The 27,398-nt window shown below is 41.1% G+C and overlaps 1 protein-coding gene across 7 annotated transcripts in view; it reads left to right on the top strand.

Annotated features, from left to right (window-relative positions):
* NOCT (nocturnin) overlaps positions 1-24,894 on the top strand; it is a 28,431-nt gene extending 3,537 nt beyond the window's left edge. Inside the window, exons 1-4 of one of the 7 annotated variants that reach the window (XM_042983893.1) lie at positions 8,023-8,479; positions 17,588-17,625; positions 20,473-20,742; positions 22,430-23,476. In XM_042983893.1, the coding sequence (XP_042839827.1) occupies positions 20,481-20,742; positions 22,430-23,265 (1,098 nt within the window). In that variant the 5' untranslated portion in view covers positions 8,023-8,479; positions 17,588-17,625; positions 20,473-20,480 and the 3' untranslated portion in view covers positions 23,266-23,476. Of the gene's footprint in view, positions 1-7,871; positions 8,480-17,513; positions 17,626-20,472; positions 20,743-22,429 lie in introns of those variants that run through there. The other 6 variants (XM_042983894.1, XM_042983895.1, XM_007091799.3 and 3 more) reach the window with 6 other exon arrangements.
* Positions 24,895-27,398: the final 2,504 nt, after the last annotated feature.

Genomic DNA, 27,398 nt, shown 5'->3' with positions numbered 1-27,398 from the left:
GTGAGCTATTGGGGGTGTTTGAGTTAATAACCATAGCTCCAGAATCACATTCAACACATTTACGTATGAACCTTTGCAAAGCATTTAATCTTGCTTACTGTCTCAACACTGGACTTGACCTAGAAAAAATAAAGAAGATAAATTGACATCATTCAGTCCACAAGTTTTACTGAATACAGTATACTTAAAAGGCCAAATATTGTATCACATGACTGATTGTGTCAGGAATTGAGAAGAAAGAGAAATCAGTGTGGCTGGATTTGTTGGGAAGCAAAGTGCTTTTGAATAGGTGAAAGGAGGGTACATCCCTGGAAGGGAGCACAGTGATGACAGGCAGGGCGAAAAGACCACATGAGAAGGTGGCAGGTATGGAAGCAGTGATGAATGAATACCATCAGAAAAGATGTACTTCTAGAATCTGGGACAGTTGTTAAAAGACAGATTTCTTGTCTTTCACCTATGTACTTGAATCATTTCCTCCTAGGAGAAGCCTGGTGTGTGTGTGTGTGTGTGTGTTCATTTTGAGAGAGAGAGGGAGAGAGAGAATAGCCCAAGCAGGCTCCACACTGTCAGCACAGAGCTCAAACACATGGGGCTCAAACCCACGAACTGCCAGATCATGACCTGACCCAAAATCCAGAGTCGGACACTTGGAGGCTTACCTGACCGAGCCACCCAAGCACCCCAAGTTGAATATTTAACAAGTGCCCCAGGTGATTCTTTCTGGAAAACTTGGCGAGTATTTTATAAGCTCCACTCCTCCTTTCAAAAGTATTTATTTCTGGAAAATTTGAGAAACCTGGGAGAGGATTCTGGAGGAGTTAAGATCTTTGAACTTGGGCTCCAAGGCAATTTAGGAGGCCTCTGAGTAAGAACATTTACCTGAACAAAAAACAGGCTTTAAGAAAGGGAAGGAGGGGTGCCTGGGTGGCTCAGTCAGTTAAGTGTCTGACTTTGGCTCAGGTCATGATCTCACAGTTCATGAGTTCGGGCTTGCGTTGGGCTCTGTGCTGACAGCTCAGAGTCTGGAGCCTGCTTCGGATTCTGTGTCTCCCTCTCTCTCTCTGCACCCCCACCCCCACTCACGCTCTGGCTCTCTCTCTCAAAAAATAAACAAACATTAAAAAATTTTTTAAAAAAAGGAAAGAATTGGTGCATTTAAGAAAATTCAGTGAGGAAAAATTTGAGACTGACATTGTAATGGAAGTGTAGCAGTGTGGATAAATGTAGTATCATGTAGATTTCAATGATGTTTACTAATGAATAAATGAGGCGATTTCCAAATTTTTTTGGAAGGAGGAGGAAGAAAAGAGGAAGTGTCTATATTTTCTTAAATTCTTTTTTTTTTTAAGGTTTACTTATTTTTGAGAGAGAGAGAGAGATAGAGTGTGAGTGGGGGAGGGGCAGAGAGAAAGAGACACAGAATCTAAAGCTCCAGGCTCTGAACTATGCTTGACGCAAGCTCGAACTCATGAATGTAAGATCGTGACCTGAGCCAAAGTCGGCCGCTTAACCAATTGAGCCACCTGGGCACCCCTATATTTGCTTAAATTCTTTTTTTTTTTAACATTTATTTATATTTGGGAGACAGAGCAGGGGAGGAACAGAGAGAGGGGGAGACACAGAATCCGAAACAGGCTCCAGGCTCTGAGCTGTCAGCACAGAGCCTGACACGGGACTCGAACCCACAAACTGTGAGATCATGACCTGAGCTGAAGTTAGTCACTCAACCGACTGAGCCACCCAGGCGCCCCATTTGCTTAAATTCTAATCAGGATTTATATACTTGAAAATGGTTATCATACTTGAATAAATACTGAGAAATTCAAGGGTAATGTGCATGGGTGTTTGACTCTGTACTAAACTCAATTGGGGGCGCCTGGGTGGCTCAGTTGGTTAAGCGTCCGACTTCAACTCAGGTCACGATCTTGCGGTCCGTGAATTTGAGCCCCGCTTCGGGCTCTGTGCTGATGGCTCGAAGCCTGGAGCCTGCTTCAGATTCTGTGTCTTCCTCTTTCTCTGCCCCTCCCCCGTTCATGCTCTGTCTCTCTCTGTCTCAAAAATAAATAAACGTTAAAAAAAATTTTTTTTTTAAATAAACTCAATTGTACTTTCATGAAAAGCAGCCAAAATATTTTGAATTTATTGTTATTCTTAGAATAGGTGAAAACCAGCCTTCCCACAGGAAGGAGTAATACCTCAAGTGGATGATTTTAGCTGGTGTCAAAGCAACACTTAAGATACCGGTTACCAAGAATTCAGTATCTGTTGTGGGCAGGAGTGCTCAGGGGAAAGAGGGATAAAGAAAATTACTACTTTGAATGTCTCCCCAGAAATACTTTTTTCTCCTTTCAGTATCAAAAAATGCCTGGGGGAGGGGTGGGGCACCTGGGTGGCTCAGTCACTTAAGCTTCTGACTTCCCTCCAGGTCATGATTTCAAGGTTCATGGGATGGAGCCCTGCATTTGGTTCCATGCTGACAGTGTGGAGCCTGCTTGGGACTCTCTCTGCCCTTCCCCCACTTGTGCTTTCTCTCAAATAAATTGATTTTTAAAAATACCTGGGCCCACTCAGATCTTCTGAATTTTAACTCATGGGGCCTGAGCATCCGATGATTCTGATGCATAGCCCAGGCAGAGAGCCTGTTACCACACAGATTTGTTTTACTGCCAGTGAGGAGATTTGTTTTACTAAATGCATAGCAGCCTGCTAGAAATTTCTTACCAGTGCATTGATTCTCATGCCTCCAAAAGTTAGATTCTGCTGTTAGATGATGAGGGACTGTGCAGAGAAGAAAAATTTAAAACCTTTTTTGTTCCATCTTCAGAATCAGAGTAGTGTGGGAAGTCCAGGAAAGTAAAAGGTACAGTGCAGACAGAAGTACAGTAAAGAATTGTTTCCACAGGATGTCCAGAGAGTTCCTCACACTTGCCCTGCCTGTTCCCACTATCTTCCTGCTCCCAGCTCTTTGCGCTTCCGGCCCTTGGGCAGGTCGTTGCTAGTCTGCAGGCACACTTGTGACTCTGAGTGTCTCGTGCAGTACAGGGTACACAGTAAAGTACTTTGCAGATTCTAAAGATACCTGGAATATAATAGTTTTGTATTTCCTTTTTATGTTTTGCTGTCATGAATGTTAGCCATCATCCAGGGACTACTGAAAGAAGTTTATCTTTCAAATCTTAATAGGTCAGATAGGTGTCCTGAGACGTATTCTGGAATTGGTTTCTCTTTCAAGTACTTCGTTCTGAATTTTATTTAGAAAAAAAGTCATGATGAATTTTTAAATTAAGTCTTTAGAAAATTACTGGAATAACGCATGCCCGTCAATAAAAATCTTCTGTCCTCAAAACTTTAAATGTCTTTATGAGTATTTCCAGAAACTTACAGGATTTTTCTTACACTTTGTGTTCCAAAATTCCATCAGGAAAAATGTCTCAGCATTGGGCAAGCCCATTTAATCTAAAGCCATACCTTTCTTTAGTACAGGAAAACTTTGTTATTTTTTGGATTATTTTATCAACTCTGTCATCTATTCTCATGTTCTTAAACTCCGTTAGACAGATTGTTGACCATGTGGATCTATCCTGTGTCTCTTCTGTCATTTTTTAATGTCTTTATCTCATCCATTTTGTCAGTTTTTCTGACTATTTCTGTTTTGCAGTCATTTAAAATTTCTAGGGGAACGTGGGTGGCTCAGTCAGTTAAGCATCGCTCTTGATATTGGCTCAGGTTGTGATCTCATGCTTTGAGATCAAGCCCCACATTGGGCTCTGTGCTGATAGCACAGAGTCTGCTTGGAATTCTCTCTCTCGCTCTCTCTCTCAAATAAATTTAAAAAAAAATAAAATTTCTAGACATTTTCTAGTCGAGCCCCATGTTGGGCTCTGTGCAGACAGCACAGAGCCTGCTTGGAATTCTCTCTCTTGCTCTCTCTCTCAAATAAATAAACTTAAAAAAAAATTTTCTAGACACTTTCTAGTTCTCTGTGGCTTTTTTTCATAGAAGCTTGTTTTGTGTCCATAATACTCTCCTGTAGCTTTAAATATATGCAGATATGTAAGCCTGGTTCTCCCACAGGCCTCCCCTAAGGGGGAGAACAGTTTACACGGTTCTGTAAGTAGAAGGTTATGTGGTGGTTGGACAGGCAGGTTTCCCAAGAGCAGGTTGGAGACCTCTACCTTTGCCAAAGCTAGGAAGTCTTCTTTCTGTGTTCACTAATCTGTTTAACTCCCTACTTTTAAAAGTATTCTTTTTTTTTTATTTTATTTTTTATTTTTACAAATTTACATCCAAATTAGTTAGCATATAGTGCAACAGTGATTTCAGGAGTAGATTCCTTAGTGCCCCTTCCCCATTTAGCCCATCCCCACTCCACAACCCCTCCAGTAACCCTCAGTTTGTTCTCCATATTTATGAGTCTCTTCTGTTTTGTCCCCCTCCCTGTTTTTATATTATTTTATATTACTTCCCTTCCCTTATGTTCATCTGTTTTGTCTCTTTAAAGTCCTCATATGAGTGAAGTCATATGATTTTTGTCTTTTCTCTGACTAATTTCACTAAGCATAATGCCCTACAGTTCCATCCACGTAGTTGCAAATGGCAAGATTTCATTCTTTTTGATTGCCGAGAAATACACCATTGTATATATGTATATATACCACATTTTCTGTATCCATTCATCCATTGATGGACCGTTGGGCTCTTTCCATACTTTGGCTATTGTTGATAGTGCTGCTGTAAACATGGGGGTGCATGTGTCCCTTTGAAACAGCACACCTGTATTCCGTGGATAAATGCCTAGTAGTGCAATTGCTGGGTCGTAGGGTAGTTCTATTTTTAGTTTTTTTGAGGAACCTCCATACTGTTTTCCAGAGTGGCTGCACCAGCTTGCATTCCCATAAAAATATTTTTGAGGTCAGAGTTAGACCTTGATCTGGTCTGCTTTTCTTTTTTTTTTTTTTTTCTTTTTTTCGAGTTTTTATTTTTGGTAATCTATACACCCAGCATAGGGCTCAAACTCATGACCCTGAGATCGAGTCTCATGCTCTTCTGACTGAGCCAGCCAGGGGCTCCTGGTCTACTTTCCTTTTAGATCTGTCATCCTTGGGAGCCCTTCCAAGGCACATCTCCCCCTTTTCTTTGAAGCTGTTCTCTGGTTCTATCCCACAGGCAGAAGCCACCCTTGCTTCTGGGGAAGACAGGGGACGTGGGGGGAATTAGCACAGCTGTTTCAAAAGCCATTCTTGAATGAATTACCCTAACAGTTGCCCCTCAGCTTCTCCTGCCCTTTATCTTTGTTGACTCCACTTGGAGTTTCTTCAAAGCTCCCTTGGGAAGAACCATATTTAATGCACCTTTGGTAACTTGTACTACATTTTCCTCCCCTCTGGTTTCTCTGTTAATGCAAATCTGTTTCTGTCTTCCTGGAATTCCTCCAAATTCTTGGTCCACTGATGGCATCCTTTCTTGTCTTCCCATATTATCGTTTCATCCTTTTTAAAAATTTGAATATACTTAGTTTATTCCTGAAAGCTCTTAATGAAGGAGAGGGTAAATGTATGTTGTACTTCATGCCCAGTGACCTATTGAGTGTATTAACATATCAATTCCTATTATATATATTTTTAATTATTTGTTTCAATTCCCACTTGAAAATTGAGTGGTATGAATAAAGATTTTAAAGCCACTTACAGTTTCAGTTCAAATGGTGAAAGATCATTCTTTTCCTACATATACCTTTAACTATTCAAGCAAGGCCATGGAAATTTATATGTGCAAATTGTTTTCCCCTATTTGAAGTGACTGAAAATCGTTCATTGGTTTTGTGAAATGTATACAAACTAGCTATACAATTGCATTTCAATAGAATCTAGAACAGGGGTCTGCAAACCTTCTCTGTAAAGAGCCAGGTAGGAAATACCTTAGGCCTTGTGGGCCATATGTCAGTGTCACAACTATTTCACTCTACCGTCGTGGTGTAGAAGCAGCCATAGACAGGACATGAACTTTACTAATTGGACACCGAAATTTGAATTCATACGGTCTTCCCATGTCATGAACTATTATTATTTTTTTTTCAAACATTAAAAAATGAAAGACCACAGGCAGCACAAAACCAGGGTGCCAGCTAGATTTGGCTCATGGACTGTAGTTTGTGGACTCCTGGTCACAAGGGAAAATGTCTGTACTGTCAGCAGATTTTTCCTTTTAGCTTTCACGTTTCCGTTCATAACTGTAAAAATGCACTATTTGGGGGGCAAGGTGTAGTAACACAGACTTCATGTCTTAGTGGGGAGCAGTTCCACCACATTGTTAGTTTTTCTACCTTTTCACATTTCACTTTGAGCTAGAAAAAGCCCAGTTTGTGAAAATGGTTGGTCAGCCAGCTTCACAGTTGAGCACCAATTAAAATGGGCAACCTAAGCTCTTACTGTGGAGAGATTTCTTCTTCCGTGGTGAGGTTTTCTAGATGAATCTGGCATGGCTGAAGGTGTGGCTGAGCCTGGAAAACGTTTTGGCATTCTTGTATACCCTGCTGCCTGGAGAGGAAAGGTCGTCCGGATTGTCCCACTGTGTCTAGGTGCTGGTATTTTTAGACGCGTTCGGTTGAGAGTCCCGACCTTCACTTGTGTCTCTAGCACTGCCGTGCAGGCTGTTACACTGCTTTGTACACCGTGTGCCATGCCAGCGCATGTGCCGTGGCGGCAGTGACGTTGGCAGATGGAGCAGGTGGAATTCGACCTCTGTTTATTCCCGTGTGTGCCCTGGCAAGGCAGCATGGCAGTTGTCCTGGCTGTCCGTGCTGTCGGAGATGCTGATGAGCAAGAGTCCAAGGTGCGAGGAACTTGCTCCGGAGCCAGACCTCTCAGTAATTGTGCAATCTTAAAAAAAACTGTGTCCTCATGTCGTAACCTCAGTATCAGTTTTTGTGAAATGGTGAATACAGAACCTCCTTTGCCAGATTGTTGGAAAGAGTAATGAAAACACACGGAAGCAGTATGGCGTATGCCAGGCTTTCAAAAGTGAACAGCCTTCCCTTTAAACCCGGAAAGTGAGCTTCACTACGTAGAATAGCTAAGCTTTAACTGACCAGTTAGGATGTATATCTGGTTTAACTCAGTCCTCATAGTAACACAGTGAAGTACATTAGAGTGATGCCCAGATGAAGAAACTGAGGCGCAAAATGGTGGCTAACTTGGTCAGGGTCCTGTTAGTAAAAGGAGGAACTGGGATTTGAAGCGAGGCAGCCTCACTTGAGTCCCCGCGTTCACGACTGTTTCTGCCTCTGCTAAACTATAGCCTGGCCTCACTGAGAAAAGTTGAAGCTTTGGCCGCAGGGGTTTCACGTAAGAACATACCTGATTGCCGAGTGCTCCAGGCATGCCTGTCACATTCAGTCAGGGGTGCTCAACAACAGAAATTTGAAGACTGGACGTTGGCTAAAATACTTAACCCTCACCGGAAAGTCGTCTCTTCCTAAATTGGCACTTAGAATCCAGCCCCTAGAATCCAGGATTTAATGTGCTACACGTCCACACTCCTACACAAAACTTGAAGGCGGTTATGTGTGTTTACCAGGTCGACCTGCCGACCACCACAGAGAGAGGGTCCCAACTGCAGTCTCACAAAACTCTAGATAGTTACATTTCATAGTGACTCAGGACAAGTCACTTAAGCTTATGAACTTTAGTGTCCTCATCTATGAAAGAGCCAAGGAGTTTTTGAGAGGGTAACAGATCACAAGTAAAAGTGCTCAGTATACCATAAAACGCACTACCAGTGTAAGGCAGTTCTTCGTCAGTGTTTGACAGAATTCCTTGGGGCTTTGCTGTCTCTTGGCATCTTTTCTAATGTATGTATGTATGTATGTATGTATGTATGTATGTATGTATGTGTATTTGGTTAGTTACCCCAAGAAGCCTAATGAAAATTAGCTGCTGAACAAGGGAAGTAAATTTTCTGAGGTTTCAACACATGGCCAGCAGATGGCAGCACAGGATTGCTCTTTCCATGATGGCTTCCTGTGACGTTGGTCGTTTGCAGTTTGTGTATACTCTGCTCTTTGAGGTTTCCTTGGGCCCAGGGTTGGTGAGCTCCAGCAGCTTCCCAGGTGTGTATGCAGATTATCCTGGTTTTTGTTTAGTTTTTGGCGTTTAATCAGCATTTTTTGGCCAAGCCACAGTTTCAGGAGACTAAACTTGTGAGAGAAATTATTCGCAGACTGATTTGGGCAAGCTCCAGAGTATGCAACTGCTGGGTAACTAGAGAAACATTATGTGGAGAGATGTCTTTCTGTTGTGATTTCTGAGTGCTGTTAGGACTGCTTGGAATGTTAGGCCCAGTCAGTTTGGGTCTAACTGTTAGGATTCTCATCCGGCATTCTGATTATGGTGTGAAGGTGTTTCATTAAGTCTTCATCACTTCCCTCTGACGGTTGGCACTCAGGAACTTATACTGTAGTCTGCCTGTTGCTTTAGAAGTATGTATAATTGGTGATATGAAGAGTAAACTTGTATTCTGTATTTTAGTGATTAGCTCACTTTTGCCTTGTTTTCTAGGAAAGGGATGACTAAATGGGTATTTCAGAAACCTAAATCTGAATTCTCTGGCAACTCTTTAAAGGCTATTATGAGGGAGGGAAGAAGTATTTGTTCCTATTAAGTAGAATAGCAGTGAGGTATTTACGCAAGGAGTGAAGATACCCAGTTCCAAATGTATATGGAAATACGCTTTTAGAAAAAGAAAAAGGCAGGAATGGTATTGCTAAATCATAACTAGTCATAAGAAATCTGTTTTGATCTGCCTGTTGCCTGTATAAATTATATAATGTGTATCACACTGAGGATGATGGCTGATACTTTTTCTAGTAAAATGCCTGGTGGGGGTGGGGAGGGGGAACAAATACAATATGGGGTCAAATCAAAAATACCAATCTCCAGGGCGCTTGGGTGGCTTAGTCAGTTAAGCATCTGACTCTTGAGTTCAGCTCGGGTCATGATCTCACACACGCTTCGTGAGTTCGAGCCCTTTATGGGGCTCTGCGTTGGCAGCACAGAGCCTGCTTGAAATTCTCTCTCTCTCTCTCTCTCTCTGCCCCTTCCCTGCTCATGCTCACTCTCTCTCAAAATAAATAAACATTCAAAAAAAAAAAAAGGTGACTTCCTTGTACTGAGAAGAACTTAAAAGAAAATACTCATCTCTAAATACATAAAAAACTCACCTACAAGCCAGTATGAGTGCCAAATAAAGTTTAGTGCAGAGGTTTTTGTCAATATTTCATACATTTCAGTGTTTTCGGGGACGAATTATTTATACTGTCTCACCTGAGGAAACTGGCTTTGGATGTTGAGCATCCTGAACCTTTGAAGATCTTTTTAAAGTGCCACATAGCAACCCCTATTATGGCATAAGACTTAAACTAGGATGACTTAAAATCTTGAAATTGGACATGTATTTATGTATGGAAAGAAATTTTGTTTTAATTCTCCAAAAGAACAAAATGAATGCTATTTTTAAAAAACAGGTGAGAAACAATGAGAATTGATACCAAGTCATTTCCTCATTGTAAAAAGGGCATAATAAGAGTCCCTACGTCCTAGGATTGTTATGAGAGTTAATTGAAAATGCAGTTAGAGCAAGCAGAATTTGTAAATGGTGTAAGGTTTGTTTGTTTATTTTTAAGTTTATTTTGAGAGAGGGAGAGCGAGTGCACGTGCACACAAGTTGGGGAGGGGCAGAGAGGGAGGGAGAGAGAATCCCAGGCAGGATCCACACTGTCAGTGCAGAGCCCGATGCAGGGCTCAAACTCGGGAACCACGAGATCATGACCTGAGCTGGAGTGGGATGCTTAACCGACTGAGCCACCCAGGTGCTCCTGGGTTTTCTCTGTTTTTGTTTGTTTATTTTTTAAGTTTATATATTTTGAGAGAGTGAGAGAGAGAAGTAGAGAGAGAATCGCATGACGTGGGGCTCCATCTTAGAAACCGTGAGATCATGACCTGAGCAGAAATCAACAGTTGGACGCTTAACTGACTGAGCCACGCAGACACCCCAGAATTTGTAAATGGTGCCTGTTAAGTATTCAGTAATCCTTAGTGGTCACTGGCATCATTTTTAGGATGGGGAGAAAGAAAGGTGCCCAATAATCTTTAGTTTTCTTATGTTTTGAAATTTTTGTAGCCTTACTACATTGTAGTCCTTATGTGGGTCTAAGTCTTGGCTGGTACTGTGTTTTAAGTGCAAAAATAGTATGTGAAGTGTTGTTTTGGGTTTTTTCCCCTGGTGCATAATGAACAGGTTTTCTTAAAGCATGGGGACAGGGCCCCGGGGCAGAAAGAGCTGCCATATGTGAAGTCTTTATGTGTTCACTTTTAGTTATTAATTCCCTAGCTTGGGATTTTGCACTTACTTTGACATGTCTGTATGTTACCAGAAAGTTTTGGGAAATACAGCCTTAAGAAATAACTAAGTAAGCTCATATGTTCTTGGGACTAGGAACAGAAAAGAAAAACCGAACACATGGGAAAAAATGAGTTGGGACTTCCCCAAATCCCTCTTTTCTTTCTGTCTCATGACTTTTTGAGAAGAATATTTTTGAAGTATAGAAAATCTAGGTTGGATACCAGAAATATAAAGACAGACGTCAGGGAAGATTATCCATAATTTGGGGTAATTGAAGTCTCTGGAGCAGCACGGAGACAACTTTCCAGCAGTGACTTCCTAGCTTTTGTGATCGTATGTGCTACCAGTTTAAAACAGTTTAAAACATGGGGCGCCTGGGTGGCTCAGTCGGTTAAGCGGCCGACTTCGGCTCAGGTCATGATCTCGCTGTCCGTGAGTTCTAGCTCCGCGTCGGGCTCTGTGCTGGCAGCTCAGAGCCTGGAGCCTGTTTCGGATTCTGTATCTCCCTCTCTCTCTGACCCTCCCCCGTTCATGCTCTGTCTCTCTCTGTCTCAAAAATAAATAAACGTTAAAAAAATTTTTTTTAAACAAAAAAACAGTTTAAAACAAATTTAGTTATGTGCTCTGTGTTTGTATGAATTGTATACATGTCTGCTTTCAACCTCTTATATTGTCTTTAAAAAACATATTTTTAATGTTTAATTTTGAGAGAGGGCACAGGTCGGGGAGGAGCAGAGAGAGAGAGGGAGACAGGATCTGAAGCAGGCTCCGCACTGACAGCAGAGAGCCCGATGCAGGACTCGAACTCACGAACAGTGAGGTCATGACCTGAGCTGAAGTGGTATGCTTAACCAACTGAGCCACCCAGGCGCCTGCCTCTCTCTCTCTCTCTCTCTCTCTCTCTCTCTCTCTCTTTCTCTCTCTCTCTCTCTCTCTCTCTCTCTCTCTCTCTCTCTCGGAGAGAGATTATATTTTATAAGAAATGTTTTAGACTCATATCTTTATTTTTATCCTTACAATAATCCTGGACATATAAAGATATAAAATGCATGTTTTTAGAATGCATAAAAGCAGGTTGATGGCAGAGATAACTCAGTTGTTAGCTAATGGCATACAGCAAGTGGAAAATCAGAATCCTACACATATCTATAGTTATTTCTGTATCTGTACATCTTATGTGTATGGTAAGCGAAACATGAATTCATCCTGTCTCTGACCACATGATTCATTGTAGCCTTTTTTGCTCTTTAACTTAACTTCAGTCTCTGTGAGAAATAGGGTTCCCATCATCCACTACCCCTTTACTTGCTCAACACCAATATATATGAAGCAGTTTTGAGATTAACACCTACTACACCTGTGAGAAACTTTACTAACTAGAATACTGTTCCTTTCGTCTTGAGCCATGTGGTTTCCCATTAAACAGTGTTTTCCAAAATTACTCAGATCAATAGCTCCCTTTTTACTGAACCCCTTCTGTGAGATTGCCATACATTTATTTGTAAAAAGTTAGATTCATTTGTCAAAGTCTGCATTCCCTCTTGAGATCGTTCCACCTCCTGGTTGATATTTTAAATTTGTACACATTAAAGTTTGACAGACAGTTGTTTGGATTTTGACAAATGCATAGGATTGTGTCTCTACCACTCTAGGACTGTGCAGATTGGTTCCATCACCCCAAATATTCCCCTAGTCAGCCACCGCTTCCCCACTCCATCCCTTGGCAACTACTAATCTATAGTTTTGCCTTTTCAAAAATGGCATGTGAACACAGTCACATAATAGGTAAGTTTTAGGATCTGGCTTCTTTCACTTCCAGAATGCAGTTGAGATCCATCCGTGTTGCAAGGATGACTCTTGCAAATCGACAGCTTGATCCTTTTCACGGCTGGATACCGTGTTATTCAGTTGTTTATCCATTCCCATGGTGAAGGGCATCTTAGTTGCTTCCAGTTTGGGATGATTATTAATAAGACTGCTTAACATTTGTGTGTGTATTTTTCTGCAGGAACAGAAGTTTTCAATTCACTTAGCTAAAGTACCTAGGGGCACGAGTTATGGGCCATATGTAAGTCTAGGCTTTATAAAAACCTGCCAGACTGTCTTCTAGAGGGGCTGTACGTGGGAAGCAATAAATGGCAGTTTGTGAAAATTGGTGTCATTTCTTATTTAAATATTTGATAGGCTCACCAGGGAGGCCAACAGGGCCTGGGCTTGATAATTTGGTATCCTTGCTGCCCTAGTTGAACTACTTGCATTGAGCTTGAGGGGCAGGGGGGACTAGCCCTGGTGCAGGGTTCGGTAGCTTTCATGAACAGAAGCTTCTGTTTGTTGTATGCCTTTGGTCTGTATCCAGAGCATTGACATAGTTGGTTTTGACAGTTCTGTTCAGGTTTATAGTGCTTTTGGGGGGGACAGGATATGTGGGCTTCTTCATGCCTGTCATGTCCAAAGTCTCCTGCTTCAGCGTTTTTCCCTCTGGTACCCGCCCCCCCCCCCCCCATTAGCAAACTAAACATGTATAATAGCCTCCAAAAATTCTCTTGCCTCCATCTCTAGCCACTACATTGCTCTCTCTTTCAGGGCGAAATTTCCTCAAAATATGTCTCCACTCTCTCCTGTTTCCTTTTTTCCCCACAACTCCACCAAAAATTGGAAATGGCTATTGTTAAAGTCACTGAAGTTTTCCATGTTGCTAAATCCAGATGGTCTCAGTCTTTGTTTTGCTTGAACTGTCAGTAGTATTTGGCACAAGAGGGGACTACTTCATGGGTGAAACACTTTCTTTGCTTTGTTTCCAGGAAGATTCCAGAATAGGATCCCCTTATTCTACTTCTCTGGCTTGTCATCCTCAGATTTTCACCACATCTTTCCCGGTTTGCTGCAGAGCTCAATCCTTTGACCTGTTTTCTCTCTACACTCACTTTAGTCTCAAGTGTCCACTAACTTCTAAACGTTTATTTCCAGTGTGTACCTCTCTCCTGAACCCTAGTCGTATCTAATTGCTAAACTCCTATTTTCTGCAAACCCCATCAAATCTTCCTAGCTAGTATTGGAAACCTCCTCTTTCTGGTTGCTCTGCTGGCAATGCTCAGGACCTTTTTGACCATTCTTCTCTCTTAGACCACATCCAGCTTATCACCAAAACTTATTGGCTCCAATTTTAGTATTCATAATCCAGCCACTTTAACTGCTGTCACTGACTAGTCTAAGCTATGACACTGACACTGTCTTTCACCTGGATGATTGTAATTGTCCTCTGATGGCTTTTTCTATGTCTGCCCTTACTTCCCTACGGTGTAGTGTATTTTTAAGACATCAGCCAGTGAGATTTTTTTAATTGTAAATCAGATTCTTACTCCTGCTTAACATTTTCAAGTGGCTTCCCCTCTCAGATAAAGGCTCAAGTCCTTAGAATGGCCTACAGTGCCCTGTATAATCTGCTCCCCTGTCCTCACTGCTTCACTTAGCTCTTTATTCATTCAGTGTATCATTTCAGTGCCTTGCTATTTATGAACCCTGCCAAGCGTGGTCCTTTCTCAGGACTTGTATTTGCTGTTCCCTCTGCCCAGAATGTTTGTTCTCCCATTGGATCTCCATAAGACTTAATGAATTTATTGCCTTACCATCTTCACCTCTCTGCTCAAATTCCATCCTTTAGTGAGACCTCCTTGAGCATCCCACACGGATTAGCAGCTCCCCACTTGCTAGCATTCCCTATCTCCCTTTCTTCATTTTTTTCTCCATAGCCGTTTTCACCAGATGACCATCACCTTGTATTTCCCCACTACAGCAGAAGCTCCATGAAGACAGATTTTAGTCAGTTCACTGGTCTGTCTCCAGTGGGCTAGTGTCCAGTATGTGTGTGTTTGAGAGAGGGAAGCAGGACTTTATGGTGGCTACCTGTGATGGGCCAAGTGTTTTAGTCAGCAATTAGAGCTCCATATTTTAAGTCTTTTTCTGGGTATTGTTATCCATTCTGATTATTTTAACCCTTATTTACCCTAGCCCATTCCGCATAGTAAGTACTCAGTTTTTCTCTCATTAGTTCACGTGTATTAATCTTTCCCCAAACACTTGTTAATTTCTTGAGAGAAAAGATCTAACACACATCTTATTGGTATGAGTGCCCATCCCCAAACTCAGGGAATAGGGAAATAAGAATGTAAAATTAATGTACTGTCAACAGATTATCCCTGAGGACTGAGAGATTAGATTAAGAAGATTAGAGTTTTGGGGTGCCTGGGTGACTCACTTGAGTGCCCGCCTTTGGCTCAGGTCGTTATCTTGCAGTTTGTGAGTTTGAGCCCCGTGTGGGGCTCGATGCTGTCTGCCCAGACCCTGCTTCAGAGTCTCTGTCCCCCCCTTTCTCTCTCTCTCTCTCTCTCTCTCTCTCTCTCTCTCTCTCTCTCTGCCCCTCCCCCATTCATGCTCTCTCCCTCTAAAATGAACATTAAAAAAAAAAAGTTTTCTCCAAGACCACACCCAAGAGAGTAAAAGATTAAATTGTATAGTGTACAGTGAAGGCATAGACTGACGCCCTCCTCCAGGAGTGGGTAGACCTCAGAGACATCTTTCAGCATCATCTGTTCTCTCTTCTAGTTCAGGCTCACTGTGCAGCACGTTGGTTGATTGATTAGTCAGCTTCCCAGGTACTTTACCATTAGAAGGCATGTGCTGGGTCACTGTTATTATAGAACTTGGTATTCACGCTTGCATCAGTCCATCTTAGGGACCATCTTTCAGTTTCCTTTAAGATCTAAGGAGCAGAGACAAGACTATAATAATGCTCCCTAACAATTTCCCTCTACCTAGAATCTTCACAGTTTAGCCTAATGACATCTTTTGCAGCTAAATGAATCCACAGTGAAATAAGAGCAAGAGGTCTACGCTAGTAAAACTTCTTTAAAGGCTTATTTTCAGTGCATTCCATACCCAGGTACAGTTGACTCTTGAACAACACAGGGGGTTTAAGAGTACCGACCCCCTGCACAGTTAAAAATGTGCATGTAAAAAAAATTTGCATGTGACTTTTGACTCCCCAAAACTTTACTAATAGCCTACTGTTGACAGGAAACCTTCCTGCTAATGTAAACAGTCGATTAGCACATATTTTGTCTGTTAAATGTATTATATGCTGTATTCATACAGGAAAGCAAGCTAGAGAAAAGAACATGTTAAGAAAATCATGAGAAAAAATACATTTAGAGTGCTGTACTGTGAAAAATCCACATATAATTGAATCACATGTTCCACCTGTGTTGTTCAGGGTCAGCTGTTCTGTTAATATGTGAAATTGTCCATTCTGGGCCTCAAATATGAGAGGAATAAAAGTCATTCTGAATGGTACATGCAAGTTTTCTCAAGAGAAATATGTGTGTCTCTGGTACAAGTAATAGAAATGTTATTTTGAGGTTGCCACCAGTTCTAACCTTGATTCATTTTCCAAAAAAAATCTCGAGAAAATGAGGATCCTTTGACAGGCCCTCATTTGAAAGCTGGGTAAGCAGGTATAGAGAGCTGGGCACAGTTAAACACTGACGGAACCAGGAGCGGAATTGGTGTGTTGACATCTGTCCCGTTCAGGCCTGAGTACTTGGCTGTGCCACAAGGCGCCTTCATTGTGTTTGCTATAAAGCTTTGTCTTTCGAGGGCAGATTTAATTTTTGAAAACCACTGAAAGACTTTGAGAGGCTGAGTCAACAGATAGGTGATCAGATTTAATCATTGCAATTAGTCCAAAATGGGTTGGCTTTAACAAGAGTGTTTTCCTTGAGTGTTGTGGCTAAAAGTCTATAAATGCATTTTCAAAACTAAACCCAAAAAAGGACAACAGAGAATGATGGAGTTAGAATATCCATTTGCTTTGTTTCATACCTACGCAACAGTCTCACAATAATAACAATACAAACACTACCACTACTAATTATGATCTCTGAAAACAGTTTACAGGTTTTTAAATTTTAGTGTATTTTAATTTTAGTAATCTGTGCACCCAGCATGGGGCTCATACCCATGACCTCTAGATCAATTGTGTGCTCTTCCTACCGAGCCAGCCAGGCACCCCAGTTTAAAATTTTTAAATTGAATATATATTTTTAAATATTTATTCTTGAGAGAGAGAGAGAGAGAGAGCGAGAGAGAGGAAGACAGAAAGAATCCCAAGCAAGCTACACACTGTCAGTGTAGAGCCCGACGCGGGACTTGAACTCATGAACCACGAGATCATGACCTAAGCCGAAATTGAGTCAGACACTTGACCCACTGAGCCACCCAGATGCCCCTAGAATATATTTAAAAAAAAAAAAAAAAAAAAAAAAAATTAAATAAATATATTTTCGTCATTGTGGTCCCTACTCCCTGCCCCCTTTCTCAGCTGTATTAAATCTTTGTAAGTTCATTGTGGGATCACATAGCCGTTATATAATGTACTCTCTCAACCCCATTTAGACTTGATTTTCTTTTTTTTTTAACGTTTATTTATTTTTGAGACAGAGAGAGACAGAGCATGAACGGGGGAGGGTCAGAGAGAGGGAGACACAGAATCTGAAACAGGCTCCAGGCTCTGAGCTGTCAGCATAGAGCCCGATGTGGGGCTCGAACTCACGGACTGTGAGATCATGACCTGAGCCGAAGTCGGCCGCTTAACCAACTGAGCCACCCAGGTGCCCCTAGACTTGGTTTTCTAAGCAGTATGTTTAATGCTTACCACCCATCTTATATCAAAGTCCTACCATTTTGGTCTGAAGTTAGTGCTCTAGTTCCAGAGGTGGCAAAATTTTTCTGAAGAGGGCTGGATAGTAAACATCTAGGCTTTGAGAGCCAAAAGTGATCCTATTCCATATTGTGTGTGTGTCTGTGTATGTTTTTAACAACCTTTAAAACCATTCTTAGCTGGAGGACTGTGCAAAAGTACCTTTGGCTAGTTTGTCAGCCCCGCTCATTTGCTCAGGAAGGGCTGATGGAGTCAGTCAATATTCCCATGTTGCTAGATATAAATTCCTTGCTCACATGTAGATGAGCCATATATATAAAGTTTGAGTTATATATTTCAAATATGCAACTTCATTTTCTTCTGGCATAAAACATTGCAATTGAAGTCTGATGATACTCTTAATTTACTTTCCTTACAAGTTAACTCGATGTTTTTGCCTAGATGCCCAAGGGATTTTCTTTTTCTTTACAGTCCAGTTGGTGTTGCTCATTCTGGGTTGATATTCTCAGGTATGTGATGTGTTTTTCAATATGTAGTTTCAAATATTGTTTTTTTAAGGTTTTTTTTCTTTTTTTGTTTTTAGAATAGCAAAGAGAAGGTAGACCTTTATGCATGTAATGTTTAAATATATCCATGATACGTCTTTTTTTTAACCTCATATAGTTTTTTTTCTTTTAAACCATTTTATTTATTTCCAGCTTAATTGAGGTATAATTAGCAAATAAAGTAGTATATATTTAAGGTATATGCCACATGATGTTTTGGTATACGAATACACTGTGAAATAGTTACCTCAACCAAGCTAATTAACACATCTGTCACCTCACAGTTACCTTGTGTGTGTGTGTTGAGATCACTGAAGATCTGTCTACTCTCTTAGAAGATTTCAAGTATACAGTACAGTAGTATTAACTATAGTTACCATGCTGAAATTACCTCTCCAGAACTTAATTCAACCCTCCATGATTTGTACTCTCAAAAGTTTTCTTGATTTATAGTTTTCAGTATTTGTTTCATTTCCTTGCATTGGTTTTCCTGCTTCAAGAATTCCTTTTACCCATATGTTGGATCGTCTTTGCTTAAGTTTAAGCACAAAACTGTCTTTGCTTAAAATAAGCACATAATATTTGCCACTATCTCTCAAATGATCTTTTTTTTTTTTTTTTTAATTACTGATTCTTGCCTCATTTCTGAGTTTCTTAATTCTGATTTAGGCTGTACTATCATTTTCTTAATGATAAGAAAGCTCATTTGCATTTGTAGTGAGATACAGTTTTGATTTGCTTTCTGGGCATGTCTTTCTGGTTTGCATTCATTGTCTGAAAATGGATGTTACTCTCTTTATGTGAAGGTGTTCCTAACTTTTTAAAAAGAAATGTGGTTCAAGATGGTTTTTCTGGCTTCACATAACTCCTCCGACCCTAGACTCCTGTTGGACGCTATTACTCTCTTTTTCATGTTCATTTTTGCACACTTGTTTTTTTATCACAGTAACCACCCCAAAACTCAGCCTGACAAATGAAACTAAGCTACATCAGGCTAGTAGCTTGCTTAGAGCCTGACATATGTCAAATATTGCTGTACATTTCAAATTTAAAATACCCCGTGGTAACATGGGAGTTTGTTGTGGTGCCCTGTGACATTCCGGTCTACAGTTTGGGTGGTGCTACTCTTCTGGAGACTACACTTGAAAAACCAGTAAGACCTTTCACTTCTTTTTTCTTAAAAACTAGAAGTACAGAAGAAAGATTTTCAAAGTTGTACTACCAGCCCAGAAGAAAATCTCTTCCTTTGGACCCATGCATTCAGATAGGCAAGCAAATTGACAAAAATATTTTAATATATTCAAATCAAGCACTTTGGAGACAGGTGTGTGCATGTGTTTGCGCATGTATGTGTGAGAGAGAACAGGCTTGCTTAAATGTATGATGTGTTTGTTTCTTTGCCTTTATTTAGTTTTCTTGCTGGGGGAAAAAAAACTACGTTGAGTTGATGAAAAGGAACAATAGAGAGCATGCTTGCATGCTTATTTACCTTGATGTTTAAGGACATTTGGTGGTAAATATTTGAATTTGCCTTTGTGTCCTGCGACAGTGAATATGATTGCTGGTTTCAGGTGCAGTCAGTCAGCCTGCCAGATAATGTATTTTATAAGAAAACTGTGTTGTTTTTTTTTTTAAGTTTATTGATTTTTGAGAGAGAGAGAAAGAGAGAGACAGAGCACAAGCAGGGGAGGTGCAGAGAGAGAGGGAGACACAGAATCTTCAGCAGGTCCAGGCTCCAAGCTGTCAGCACAGAGCCCGAGGCGGGGCTCGAATTCAGGAACCGTGAGAGCATGACCTGAGCTGAAGTCTGACACTCAACCTACTGAGCCACCCATGCACCCTAGAAAACTGTGTCTTTGAAGAGAAGGCAAGGATATGGATGTGGTAGGGAAATCCAGATTCGTCCATACCAACATTCATCATACACAGAATCTTGAAGGTTGTTCCAAGTAAAATTGACCCTAATTTATGCTTAACTGAACAGAATAAAAGAGCCATCACCTGCTTACAAGTACGGTTTCCCTCATGCTAATTAGTGGGAGATTGTGCTCTCCTCTCCTTGGTGAATTATAATCTATCAGGATAAAAAGTGGAGCACTAGAAAATGTTTTCTGCTCCTCTCCACCCCATTTCTCCTCACAGGATCCCAGGAGATGTGGGCAACCTTCTCTTACCCCTTCTACCTACAACCCCTTTTCTAGATTCTTAAAAAATCTGGCAATTGATATTATAGACTAATATTGCTCAGCGATGTCCAGAGCCTACAGAAAGCCAGAGCCCTGATGTATGGTAGACACCTAAGAGAAACGGATATGGATTTAACCCAACTGTTACTTTCCATAACGGAGGGATCTATATAGATGAGGTGTCCACAGCAACAGCTTGCTATAACCTAATCTCTTCCAGATTAACATGGGCTTTCTAACATCTGGCTTTTTCCAAACTGGCCTCCAAATTTTTAGTAAAATATTTAGAAAAAGGAATGTGAAGTTTGTTGAGCCATGCTTTCAAGACCGGGTTTATAAATTACAAAGACAAATCCTAAATTAGAAGAGGCCATAAAGATGAAGATATTTTTCCCTTAAAAGAATTATCTCAGTTAATCAGAAACCGACTTTAACATTTGTATTTAAGTTACCTGTCCTAGTAGAAAGCTAGAACCTGGCAACTCCTTTAATCCACCTCTGTGGCAATGGCTTTCTGCATGAACATGGCAACATTGCCCTCTGTCGGGTTCTTGGCTTCTAGGGACGGTGAATGTTTTATCTTCTGGTTGAGCGGGGCGTGTGACTGTGCTCTCCTTCCCTGCAGTGTGCTCCATGGGACACGGCACGAGCAGGCTCTATAGTGCTCTCGCCAAGACACTGAACAGCAGCACTGCCTCCCAGCACCCGGAGTATTTGGTGTCACCTGATCCAGAACATCTGGAGCCCATTGATCCTAAAGAACTCCTTGAGGAATGCAGGGCTGTCCTGCACACTCGACCCCCCCGATTCCAGAGGGATTTTGTGGACCTGAGGACGGATCACCCCAGCAGCCACCCACCTATTAGGGTCATGCAGTGGAACATCCTTGCCCAAGGTATGCCTGATGCTTTTGTGCCTGAGCAGTTAAGTTTGCTGTGACTACCTTTCTGTTTCTGCGCATACCTAAAGCACTGATGTGTTACGTGGAGGGAAGAGGCGTGGGCAGATAGAGGTGTAGGAGGACGGGGTGACCAGGGCAGTATGAGGAGCTCCCAGATGGGGAGGGTGAGAAAGGGAGCCATCTGATTTTCACTAACAAATCCAGCAACTCCAGATTTATACCTTACCTCATGTTTGTAGGCTATCCAAATACAATATCTGCTTCCTAGCACATCCATATTTAAAGGACCCTGTCTTTTATCATTCTCACACTTTCCGTTGCCTCCAACTTTCAGTCCACAGCACTAAGATAGCATTGGCAAGGCGGAAACTAAGTCTGCTGGATGGGTAACATATAGGACTTTTCTGCAGGGAATGGGGCCTCTGTGGATGGTGGTGAATCCGGATATTCTTTTTTTTTTTTTTAATGTTTATTTTTGAGAGAGAACACGCACAAGCAGGAGAAGGGCAGAGAGGGGGGCAGAAGATCCAAAGTGGGTTCGGCACTGTCAGGGCTCAAATCCACGAACCGCGAGATCATGACCTGAGCCGAAGTCAGATGCTTAACCAACTGAGCCACCCAGGCTCCCCGAGTCTGGGTGTTCTTGAAGCTAGATTCCCACCCATATGCATCTGTAACCGAAGGCTAAGGAGACAATGCTTTAGTTCATTAAGATATTACTTTGTTATGGCAGAAGGCCTGTCTTTCGTAGGTCTGCTGAATTTAAAAAAATGTGTCAGTCGGCTCTCTGTAGAATTGCCTTTCATGTTGCAGTTGAAATTTTAAGAAAAAGAAACAAAGGCAGCTTTTTTAAGAAGGGTGTATACCCTGACTTCCCAGTATTTGATTGGAAAAGCTGCCTATTTAAAATAGGTTCCATTCATTCCAAGTAGTGTCTGCATCAGTCTTTATGGTTCATTATAGTTAGTGTCAACGTATAGATGGGGTGCCTGGCTGGCTGTCAGTAGAGCATGTGACTCCTGATCTTGGAGTTGTGTTTTAAGCCCAGGTTGGGTATAAAGATTACTTAAAAATAAAATCTTCCTTAAAAAATTAGTGTACAGAGTTAAATATTTACTTCCTCTGACATAGGTTAGATCCCAGGGATTGTAAAGAACACTGTTTCAAGCTAAAACTTAAGATCTTATATCCTAGAATATAGTTACATGAAACAGTTTTGTTGTTTTGTTTTGTTTTTACTTTTTTTTTTATTGTTTATTATTTTTGAGAGAGAGACTGAGAGCAAGCAGGGGAGGGGAGAAAGAGAGGGAGACACAGAATCGGAAGCAGACTCCAGGCTCTGAGCTCTCAGGACAGAGCCCAACGCGGGGCTCAAACTCACAGACCGCGAGATCACGACCTGAGCTGTAGTCGGCTGCCCAACCAACTGAGACACCCAGGCACCCCTACATGAAACAGTTCTAATATGAAAGAAAAGAAATTGCTTGCCTCATTTGGATAGTAAGAGGTTATTTAGTTTGGTAGGTTAATGCAGATTAGACAGAGAAGAATCACCCAAAGCATCTGAAGTAGAGGAAGCGTTCTGAGGGTCTTGAGTACTGTCAGACCTAAGGAGACTTCCAGGTACTTAGAAGTCATGTGTCCTGTAGTAGCTGACAGCTGACTGGCTTTTTTATTTCAGCTCTTGGAGAAGGAAAAGACAACTTTGTGCAATGCCCTGTGGAAGCACTCAAGTGGGAAGAAAGGAAATGTCTCATCCTAGAAGAAATCCTGGCCTACCAGCCTGATATATTGTGCCTCCAAGAGGTGGACCATTATTTTGACACCTTCCAACCACTCCTCAGTAGACTGGGCTATCAAGGCACATTTTTCCCCAAGCCCTGGTCACCTTGTCTAGATGTGGAACACAACAACGGACCAGATGGCTGTGCCTTGTTTTTTCTCCAGAACCGATTCAAGCTAGTCAATAGTGCCAATATCAGGCTGACGGCCATGACACTGAAAACCAATCAGGTGGCCATTGCACAGACCCTAGAGTGCAAGGAGTCCAGTAGACAGTTCTGTATCGCTGTCACCCACTTAAAAGCACGCACTGGCTGGGAACGATTTCGCTCAGCTCAGGGTTGTGACCTTCTCCAGAACCTCCAAAACATCACTCAAGGAGCCAAGATTCCCCTTATCGTCTGTGGGGACTTCAACGCAGAGCCAACAGAGGAGGTCTACAAACACTTTGCTTCCTCCAGCCTCAACCTGAACAGTGCCTACAAGCTGCTGAGTGCTGACGGGCAGTCAGAGCCCCCGTATACTACCTGGAAGATCCGGACCTCAGGGGAGTGCCGGCACACGCTGGATTATATCTGGTATTCTAAACATGCTCTGAGTGTGAGGTCAGCTCTTGATTTGCTCACCGAAGAACAGATTGGACCCAACCGGCTGCCGTCTTTTAATTACCCTTCAGACCATCTGTCTCTAGTGTGTGACTTCAGCTTTAATGAGGAACCTGATGGACTTTTATAAATGCTCGTCTGTGTCTTTTTCATCACAAGAAGTCTTAACCAGGGATGTTTCAGGAAACTGAAATAGGATAAAAAGTTGCCTGAGGAAGGATTCCCAATTTCTTTTACATCATTTTCCGTGTTTCCAGCATGCCCTTGGGAACCCAGGAATCCCATTAGTCCACAAACCTTTTCCATTAAAACCTACAGCAAAAAAAGGTGTTTGCACTCCAGTTTTGGCTTGTATTGTTTTCTTTCCCTTAGCATTACATTTTGATCATTTAAGGGTATTTCAATTAGGCTTGTTTTGTAGCTTTTTCAGTTTAAGGATGCTATATAAAAACAGACTTGCTTGAGTCCTCCGTAGATAATAATAAGTATACAGGAGCAATTTCTCTAGATAGCATTTCAAGTTATTTATTTGTGGGTTTTTAGAATGCCAACAAGATATGCATGGCAATATTTATTTTTGTATATCTTCATGTAAGATGAAGTAAATAACATTATGAACATTTTAAACCCTTGCAAACCATAAGTTATAGAGTAATTTATAGTGATTTTCTTAAATCTCTAAGATATTTTTACTTCAGGTCTAACAGTAGCCGTGTACGAAGGGACTATTTAGCCTGAAGGCATTTTTTTGTTATTTAAGTGACAATATCAGGTTTCCTTGATGCATTCTTCATAAGTAATGCTTGCTATGCCTCCATGTTCCCATAATTGTGTTTCTTAAAGAGATTCCATGGCCAGTCAGTCTTCATTATTTAATCACTGTTTTGCATTTATAGTTTTCCATTGGAATGCTATGGTATATACATTTGAAGTCACCCAGTGTCTATTTGTATTGGACTGTGCTTTTCACAATTAGGAACTGTTACGTGGCAGTAGCTAAGAAAGTAAGTGGGACCTGCTTTTCAGAGACGGGGAAGTAGAAAGCCTATTAACGAAGCTGTCATTGAAATTTCCTAAGATAGCCAGGTGACTAGTTCAAAACGTCTAGAAAGAAGAGTATAAAAAGTCTGAAAGATAACCTGGAATTCTCTTCCATAGGAAATAAAAGTGGTAAAGATAACAGGCGAAGCCCCCTCCAAACAAAATCCCAACAAATAACCTATTGGTAATAAACTGGTAAATATTTTAACCCATGAGTTGTAAATATTTAAGAATAATAAATGGTCTTTTAAAGCTAGTGCTTTTAATATCTTGTCTTTTTAGTGCAAAAAAGAATCTGGGAGTAGATTTGATCTTTGAATACTGTTAACATGGTGACTGACAGTATCCATTTACCCACAGACCTTCATTTTCAAAGCGGACAAAGGTGGGTCTGTAGCTGCACATGAAAGGCATCTGTGCTGTGCTTACGTAGTATCTCTAGGCATCAAGGTTGGAGTCCCCCAAAATGGTTCACCCAAATGTTCTGCATTGGAGCTACTTTGGAAACAAATGAGGTTTTCAGTACATTGCACACACAAAATCTTAGGGCTGCCTGGAAGGAATGGTAAGCAGGAAGAACATCTATACCAACTGTCATTCGGTTCAATAATGGTAATCATATGCTGTTGAGAAACAGAATACTGATTAGAATACTCACTAGTACCAGCATTAAATATTGTTTGCCTACCCCAAAGTACACCAGCCTGAAGAGAAACTATCACGACAGCCTTAAGCAAACAATTCCAGATGAGTATGAAAGCCAAAATAATGTCTGAATTTAAAATGTCCACCAATATATGAATTAACGGGCAATGGGTTGAGTGTTAGGCTAGGGGTTGGTGGGAATGCTAATGAACAAAAAAAATGGAAACACCTTGTGATTGTAATGTTCCCATAAATTAAGGAGATGGGGGAAAACCTATAATGGAACTCTTCGTTACGAGTGGTCTTGTGGAGTTACCGTGACAGGAGGCCTAAACACTTCAGTATGCTTGTGTTTGATGCTTTTGTATTTGTCTGTTTAAAATGTAATTATGGGAGCATTTAGGTAAATAATTTCTTAGTAGTGTATTAAATCTTGTTGGATTATACTTCATATTTTATTCTTCCTTTTAAGTCTTTATAGACACCTTTGCCTTACGGACTATCCGAGTAACCGGAAGGCAGAATGGTAAGTAACAAATCTGTATTCTAAATTTTTAAGCATGTTCCATTTAACGATTTTCTCTTATTCCATCCCTCTGTACCTTTTGGTTTGGCTTTTCTTTTTATATCACATAATATTTTAGTCGTGGTCATAGTAAGAGTCTTCGGAGAGAAGGTAAAATTGTGCCGATTTGAAGAGAGAATGAGGGGCGATGGATTTTTTTTTCCTCCTCCGTGCCCTATTTCAGTAGATGCCCCTCTACAAGGTGGTAGGAATAGGAATGACCACCTCATTTACTCAAGCAAAGCATGGTGGTGTATACTTACAAAGAAACTAACATTTGAACTCCTTACACCTTTGCCTCTAAGAGCTTTACATATATGATCTTACAGCTGTTCTTTATTATTAATGTTTCTACAACTACTCTTAATTTAAAATGGATGTAAAACATCAAATACGTGGACCAAAGTGACATGACAGCTAATAGTTCTTGACTCCAGAGTACGTGCTTCTTTCCCCTGCCAACATGCTCCTTTGGCCCCAAGTGAGTACAATTGGAGAGAAAAGTGATATGTGGAGGAGGAAGAGATCGGTTCAATGAAAAATGGTCAAACACCTGAGTCAAATACTTTGTAGTACATACGCAGTATAGAACAGAAGCGAGATACAGAGGCCAAATAGTGGCCGAAAGAGTAGATTTCAGTTATTCTGATGGCAGCGAAGTAGTTCAAAAGTAGAATATCTAATACTATTTGCATACTTTGATGGTAGCTTTTTTTTTTTTTTTAAGCAGTGAGAACAGCTACTCGGAGTGTTTCAAACTAGAGGAAATTGATGCCAGTATTCTCTATTTGAGCGAATTTTTAAACCATCCAAGGTTTTATAATAGTGAAGGGAATATAATTAGATAATGTGTTTTAGGCTTGAGGAAGCTTATATCCAAGATATAAATTCTAAAAAGAGATAAAAACACATGTTCATAATCATAGTTGATTTCAATTTTAGAGAAGGATAGTCATCCAAAAAACAAATGTACTTGCAGAAAGAGCTTTTTTAAATGACATGTATAAAAATATGGCACAGTCCAGCTTTTATCTAGAGTGGATGGATCCCAGAATGGTAGAGGACTGGAGTTGGGCTCACGAAACAAGGGGAGGAGAAAACAAACAATATCAAGTAGAAGGGGCCAGGCTCCAAGCGAAGACACATGACCGGCGTGGCCCTGGACGAGCTGCTCCATCTCCAGGGCCTCTGTTTTCTCATCTACAGAGTTTTGCATTGTACCTGTCCTGTCAACCCCACAGATATCGGAGGTGTTTGTAAAACAATACTGTAAATTGTTATACACGTAAGTCACTGAACCTTCCTTCAAAGGTTCAGAGCAAGAAAGGGAAGGGCACTGTACTTGATGTCTTAAAATATTCATGGATGTTGTAACAACCCACTCTTACTATTCCAAGAAGAGTAATCTTTCAGTTTGAAAATGCAGAACTAATAGCAGTAATAGAAAATAAAGCCCCAAATATGTGAGAGGTTGATAGAATGAATGGCAAGGGTTTTTTTTCCTAATTGTTCTTCCAGGCATATGTGAGGTTGTGGGTGATCTGGTTTTTAAATTTCATGAGAGAATGTCAACCCTACTTTGATTTGTAAAGTAAAAAAATATCTGCCTTTGAGTGATGAACAGAATACTCACAATTCCAGGCCTTTGTTCCCCAGATTTCTGTGTAAAGCCCACATCTAAGAACACTCATGCAAGATTAGACATGCAGACACGGCCATTCCTTTTTGTTTGTTGTTTATTTCTTAGAATGAAGGAGAGAGAGACAGGTGCAAGTGGGGAAGGGGCAGAGAGACAGGGAGACACAGGATTGGAAGCAGGCTCCAGGCTCTGAGCTGTCAGCACAGAGCCCCATGTGGGGCTCAAACTCATGACCGTGAGCTCCTGACCTGAGCCGAAGTCGGACGCTTAACTGATTTAGCCACCCAGGCGCCCCCCGATTCCTCTTGACAAAATGCTAGGAAAAGCTTAGTTGCTTCTAAGCAGCTGGTAAACTGGATTCTTTGAATCTCAT

The sequence above is a fragment of the Panthera tigris genome, chromosome B1, assembly GCF_018350195.1.
Source record: "Panthera tigris isolate Pti1 chromosome B1, P.tigris_Pti1_mat1.1, whole genome shotgun sequence".
NCBI classification, from domain to species: Eukaryota; Metazoa; Chordata; class Mammalia; order Carnivora; family Felidae; genus Panthera; species Panthera tigris.
Note: the sequence above shows the minus strand (reverse complement) of the source record. Positions and strands in the feature narration are given on the sequence as shown.